Consider the following 7,117-nt stretch of genomic DNA (forward strand, 5'->3'; position numbering starts at 1 on the left):
TCAATTAAAGACACAACATAAATACTGGATTAAAAAGCTGTAGTCATGTTCACTGGTCCATGCGTGATTTATCTGCAAGACGCACACAAACACACAGCCGGCCCAGAGAGTCTCTTTCGCAGCCGCTGCCGAACAAAAACCATCTCAACCAGACCCCTGCATCCTGCTGGCTCACAGAGGAGAGCGCCGTTTTGGCTTTGGGAGACTATCTCACCTGCTTTTGTTGCTGGGTGGGGAGAGGGGAAGGCAATTTTGTCCTTCTCCCTCACCTCTCTGCTGTCAGGTGCAGACCCAGTAAGGTCCTCTCCTGCCGGAGACAGGAGGCAGTCCAGCCCCTGGAGGGGGAGCAACCGGCAATGCTTCAGAGCAGGATTGGTCCCTCTGGGACCTCTGTCTGCATCCTGAGAGCGGGGATGCGAGCCGTTGGCCCCATCCTGCTCCCCTCCTTGCATCCCCCCTTCTCAACACTCAGGCAGAGGCTTTGCCTGAGCGACACTTGCATGCCGCAGTGGGGAGGATGACGAGGAAGCATGACACCTCCCTGCAGCACTCACGCAAAGGCTGGCTTTCACACACACAGACTCACAGTGGTCTGCCAGTAAATCCTGCTCGCACTGAGCAACCCCAGAAAGCTGCAGGCCGCTCCACCGATATGGAGTTCAGGTGCATGATGGGTCCCAGAGGAGGGCTGGAAATCAGCAGAGTATCCTTACATATTGCAACGGGAGCTCCTGAGATGCTGAGGTCAAGCACTGATCTCTGCTAAAGGCAAGGTACCAGCTAGCATGCAAAGCTATCTGGCCAGACCTCAGTGGTGCCACCCAAGAAGAGGCACTGTTGAGACCTCCTGAGAACCTGCCCCCAAACTTTACAATAGCACTGTGGGGAGGGGGGCAGAAAGCAAATGACACTACTGATGATCCTATTCCCAAAGGAGTCCAGGAGCCTTAGGCATTCACAACAGGATCACCTTTTTCTCTTGGCCTCCAAAATATGCATTTTTTTCACACAGGTGACTGGGATGCCTCAAACTTGTAAAGCAACGGAGCAAAATGGTGTTAACTAAAACTTGAGCAGAACCTGACAAATTCTCAGTAAACTAATCTGCACACCTCAGCACTCTCATCAAGAGTGCTCCAAGCTCAACGAACGTTTAATGGCTAAAAAATGCAGTGAAATACTGCATTTGCTAAGCCCAGATGAGACTTAAAAAATATATCCTAATCCATTTACAAATATAGATGGAAATAGAGAATAAATAATGAAAAATGAAAAAAAATTATCATTCTTGCAGTTCACTTTTTCACTTTTTCCTATTGCTTCAAATCATCTCGTCTGCAATGATTTCGAAGAGGAATTATCCAGTTTCTGTGTCAAAGCTGGGAAACACATTTTACAGGAATAATTTCTTTTTGAGCTCAGCAATTTAACTGCAGTCTACAGCAACCAGAATATTTTAAAAGCCAGGAAAAAAAAGTTAAATGTCACCTCTTTGCCTTTTAAAGCACTGCACTCCATAATCACAAGAGGTTTGCTGGGCATGTTGCAACCTACCTCCAAAACGCTCATCTAGACAACCCCGCCCTGACAGCCAAGCAGCGCCCATTGTTTCTGCTGCATGTTTCCTAACACCGTATCTAAGACAGGACAGCTTTCTTTCTCAAATGTGCATTTAGCACTCCCCGAACGAATGTCTTCTTCTCTCTCTTCTGCTTGTTTGTTTTAAACCACCAGAGCATGATGAACAGCTGCAGGGATCTCCTGGCTTTGTTCCCCCTCCATGAGCTGTTGATCTACCACACTCGATTAATTCAAACAATCCCTCCCAGTGAGCACTATCATGCACCTGTCTACACTGAACCTCCTAATACAGCATGCTGCACCACATCACTTTGGCTCCAGCAGCAGAAGGTATCTCTCTTCTTCAGGAAGAGGACTGAACGTTTGCTCCACTATAAGCATGCACAACTTCTAAAGCTGCAGCGCTTGGGAAGGGCTGATGGTTTCTGTTCAGGACTCTGAAGTTTTTAATGTTACGAATGTTGCCAGGGTTAGGGGCTGACCTCCTAACTTCTAGCAGGGAGCGGCCACTCTCAGTGGCAGATGCCAGATGCATGCGCATCCCAACATCACACGTGGAAATAGTCCCATCTGGTCTTGCTGCTGGGCTGCAACTGCAAGGGTCGATTTGCTCCAACACCTGGCAGCATCTGAGAGCGCAACATCTTTGTTACAGCCAATGGTGAGCACAACACTGGGAAAGCTGTTGCACGGTGGTCCTCAGTGGGGGAGGCAAGTCACGAGGCACCTGTTAAGGTCCTTCTCTCTTTGATCGCTCCCTGTCCTGCCCACTGAACTGGCAGTTCAATAAGCTAGATTAATTGACTTGGACCCTTCAGGAAGCCTGGCAGAGCACAAATCCACTCAGGTGGTAATTTTTTTGATGTGTGGCCCTTCGACTACTTAGGCTGGAAACACCACCGCATTTCTAAACAGTCCTTGCATTGATCTTGACGTTTCTTTATGCATTAAGAATTAGATCCATCGGGAGGACTGCCTTGTGCCAGACACAACAAAAATAACAGCAACAAACAGTTTTCAACTGGCCCACAACATTACCTCCCCCAAGGTGCTCTGCAGGAAAAGCCAGCTTGGCTGTACTACTCTGCATAGGGGAAGGGAGAGGCAGAAGAGGAGAGACCTGTCCGAGCTCACCCAGCGGGTCAGTATCAAAGTTGAGATTAAAACCCATGGTGGTAAGCAACAGCTGAGTCAGCGCTCTCTGCAGAGCCATGATGCCACCCAGGCAAGAGGGGCTGTGAAGCAGGAAAATGATTTCTCCATCATCTTTCTGCTCCCTGTGCCTGAAGGCTGCTGGCCAACCCGAGAGTCTGTGGCACAAACAGAGGGCTTTCAGGTGCGGAAAGCTCTACCCACAGTGATCTCTCCCTGTCCTGCACTCCCCTCTGAAAGCCTGGTGCAGGGTACGCAGGAGCTGCAAGGCGGGCTGGTTCCCTGAGGGTGGAGGGTAGGATCTGCCAAACCTGGGGCTGCCTTGTACTGGCCTCCAGGCACAGAGTAGCCATGACGGCATCAAATCCTGGCCCACAGCAAGGACAGGTCTGTCCTCTTCTGCGTTCTGCACCAGCCTCTTCCACCTATATGAGAGCTAAAGCAGGAAAATGGAGAGCTTAGGAAAATCCCTTCCTGAAGGGAAAAGGCAAAGTGCTTTGTCGTTAGCAGAGAAATTGCAAACACCTATCTGTGCACACCAACAAGGAAACTCCTGGAAGGGGGAGCATCGGGGCACAATATATCATAAGGCTCTATATAGCAGCTAAATGAGAGCGTATAGTTAAAAACTACACAGAGGCCCTTTGTCTTTAAAATACAACACTAATGGCTGACATCTACAGCAGCCTTCTCTGCAAAGAAATTTAAAGCCTGGGTTCATTCCAACTGGGTAATCCCTAATCTCCCTGACCACAGAGACAGCACGGGTTTGGATACCCCAAAGCCTGCTAACTCAGGAGAAGACTCTTTGCTTGGAAAGAGGCAAACAGATTATTCCAACACTGTCATCCCAGCATTGCCAGAGGTTTCCAGGTTTCACTCCTTCATGCTCATGGGTCCAGGGTCAACGCAGTAACGATAAGCAACAGTGGCTATTTACTGTAGCACCTGCTGCTAAGTACTAGTACCAACATGCTCTGCATTGTCAGGAAACCAGTGTTCCCAGCTCCCTAGGCTCTAGCCAGCTTTCTGCAGCTGCCCGTTTGCACAGCTTTTCTCATAGCTACAGCTCGCATTCACAGCACTGCAGCATTTGTCCAGTTACTTTCCCACCCACCACGTAAATAAAGTGACAAGTGACTTGAGAGATGAAAGCCACGTGCCGATGGGAGAAGATAAACGGGGAAGAGACAGAATATACGTCACAGCGCTCTACCCCTCCCCCAGCTCCTTTAGAAACAGAACAACACAAAAAAGTCCCGATGCTTCAATTGCTAAATGATAAATTAACAAAGCAAAGCAAAGCAGGAGCAAAGACATCTCCCACAATCTGCACAGAAACAGCAAAATATACAATAGAAAATGTCACTAACACCCCATTCAGGCAGATGCACTTATTTTTTGTGAATGACAGGTTATTAAATGAAAAAATTTTGACCACCGGTACTTTGCTGCATGGCTGTTCCCCTAGTTGTCATTTCCACCCTAAGTGACCTTCTGCTTAATGCTGGGTGTTTCTGGCCTGTAGTCCTTCCTCTCCGAGACATTGCGTTTCACCTTGGCACTAACTGGAGACTCCTGATTCAATGACGGACTCGAGTGGGATTTCTTCAGTCCTGGCGCATCGTTCTCTCCGCCGCACAGCAGTTCCTTCACCCCTTCCTTCAGGAGGCCAACATAAATCTCATAGCGGTTTTTCTGGGAAACGAAAAGAAAGACCCAAATCAGTCTGGAGGAAATTCTGCAGAAGCACTTGCGAGACCGTCTAGGTAACATAATGCTTTCTGCCGGCCTTGAAAGCTGGGAGCCTAGTACGGATGCGAACAATGGTGCCTGATGTGGACATGAACAATGGTGGCTAATGTAAATTACACCGTACAAAAAGGATTTCAGGCAGGCTGAGCCCAGGGGTGCTCTGCAATTAGAGTCACTCAGTTCTGCAGCACACAGACCCCAGTGCTCTGCTGAACAGTGGCTCCCAACTAGTTGGAGTGCACGGTGATTTCCAAGTAACAACACCAAGCAAGAGCTTGCTGACCTTAGTCACGCTGAGTCATATTCTGTGCTCACACATATTGAGATGTCATGTGCCCCACACAGACAAGGAGATAAGTGCAGCAAACTAAGGGACAACAAAAATCCTGCTCTGGTTGGCTACAGCTCTCCCCTGTGACTCTAAACTCCTGCCAGCAGATCCTGCTTTCCTTGCTCAGCCCATGTGGAAGAAACTGAAGCAGGGTGCCACTAAGCTCAGACTGCACCCACCAGCTTGGCCACCACGAAGCCCATGAGAGGACTCTCTGCAAGGCCAGATCTTAACAAAAAGGAGCAGATGTGAGGGCTATGACAACAGCGTGGCACGTTCCCCTGACAGGGACACTCATGGTGAATGATGCAGGTTGCTCTCTGTCCAGACGCTCCTATTTTTCAACTGGAAAAAGTTCACTTTACTGTGCCCCATGCCCACTTATTCTGTTGCTTGTCTGGAGCTGAGCTTTCCCTCTCCAGCGGGAAGATTTCACTCTGTGTGCCACAATGACATCTTTCTGCACAGAACATCTCAGCGACCAACAAAATGAGTGTACATTAACAGAAGATCCCTGCAGGGCCTCAAAAACAGAAGCTGGGGCAGGAGGTCCTGAGAACAGAGCAACCCACCTCCCGTGATTTGTTTAATAACCTGCCCCTGACATATGCACTAAAGACGTGGTGCAGGCATTGTAATTAAGGTGATCTCAGTGGGCTAGGGGCCAGGGAAGGAGGACGTAAACATCTGTACTGATTGTTAACTTATATTTCAAAGTGGCAAAACAGTTGCCAAACTATTATGTTCCTGACAGAGGAAAAAGTGTTTAAGAAAAATTCTTCCAATTTATAATAAAATAATAAAGTTCTGGTAATAACATTTATTCGAGGGCAGGAAGTCAAAAAGCTTGGTAACTGCTTTGTAGTGTGGAATAGAGAGGAAAAAAAAAGGCGAGAACGTGACTGGGTTTCCAAAGAGTCCTTTGAATAAACAAAGCCTTATAGAGGAGAATCATAAAAGAATCCACCTAAAAATTAAATAAAAAAGCATTCTTATCAATTCCATATCTGGAGCTTCAGCTCCACAATGCAAGAGACAAACACATGAAGCGGGTAAGATGTGTCATTCAATAAAAAAGGAAATGGAGAAACAGCAAGCAGAACCCTGATGATGATGCACTGGGCTGATAAATGATTCATCACACAACGAACGGGACACCTCTGCAAAAGAGAAAGCAAGCCAGTGCTCTAAGCCTGGGATCAGCGTAATATTCATCAAGGGAGAGAGGGACTTTACTGCCATACGGGCTTCTGCTTTTTGCTGGTCCAGTAAACACAAGGTCACAAGACCCAGCAATCAGAATGGGAATTCAGGACCAGTTTCTGCCCTGCATGTCTGCCAATGGCCATTTTGCCCTGGACTTTGTGAACCTATGACTTCTATCACAATTAAGCAATGCATTTGGAAGCTTCCGTTTTGATTTCAACTGCAACAAACTTGCTCTTTTAGTGATCTGACATTCGAAGCTAGGCATGAAAGCTGGTGGAAATTTTTCCTTAAAATAAATTAATCTGGAAAATTCTGCCAAGGAAGTAAAACCACAAAAGTTAAAACCATTCAAAAGCTTCTCCAACATTATCTCTGAAGACTGCATGCACATAATAAAGAGGAGATGAGGTCACCACCCATCAAATTTCTGGCTTCACCTCTAACCTGACAGCACTTCAAAAGATCTCTCTCAAACTGTAAATTTGCTGCAGTGAGCAATCATCATCTGGAGCAGTACTTCCTCAGACAGCAAGGGAGGAGGAAATGTTCCTTCCTTGGTGTCCACAAGCAAAGACACCAGCAAGAAGAAATGCTTCTGGCTGCATCCCTGAACAAGGACCAGGCACCTCCTAGTTCATTTCCCCTCAGAAGGCAGCACCATCTCACTTGGTCTTTCATCTGGAGCAAAAATGAAGGGAATGATGGTGGGTGAACAAAAAGGAATTACAAGGGCCTACAGAAAAGGAATTTGGCTGCTTCTTCCTTCCTAATGGGCCTATATGGCTTCATTTGGGACTCGCAGACCCTTCTGGTGTGCTTCTGGTGATGTATGAGCATGGCCCTCTAGTACACAAATGCAAGGTCTGGTCTGCAGTCTCAGCCTGAAAAAGCCAAGTACAAAATACTACCTTATCTGCTCCTTGCCTATTTGCTTTGACCCCATGCAGCAAGGTCTGTCACCAGCTCCTGCCTGACCCTGACAGGGCTTTGTTCTGAAGGGGATTTGAGGAAACCCCAAAACCAGGGGAAAGTTTCCATTCAGGATTTTCATATAGCTCACCTTCTCTTTTTTTTTTTTTTTTTTTTTTT

The 7,117-nt window shown here is 47.3% G+C and overlaps 1 protein-coding gene across 1 annotated transcript in view; it reads right to left on the reverse strand.

Annotated features, from left to right (window-relative positions):
- Window positions 1–1,605: 1,605 nt before the first annotated feature.
- Window positions 1,606–7,117, reverse strand: part of PSD3 (pleckstrin and Sec7 domain containing 3) — a 71,893-nt gene continuing 66,381 nt past the window's right edge. Inside the window, exon 13 of the mRNA XM_035891199.1 lies at window positions 1,606–4,431. Within this exon, the coding sequence (XP_035747092.1) occupies window positions 4,219–4,431 (213 nt within the window). The 3' untranslated portion in view covers window positions 1,606–4,218. The remainder of the gene's footprint in view (window positions 4,432–7,117) is intronic.

This window comes from Egretta garzetta, unplaced genomic scaffold, assembly GCF_000687185.1.
Source record: "Egretta garzetta isolate BGI_Z169 unplaced genomic scaffold, ASM68718v1 scaffold693, whole genome shotgun sequence".
NCBI lineage: Eukaryota > Metazoa > Chordata > Aves > Pelecaniformes > Ardeidae > Egretta > Egretta garzetta.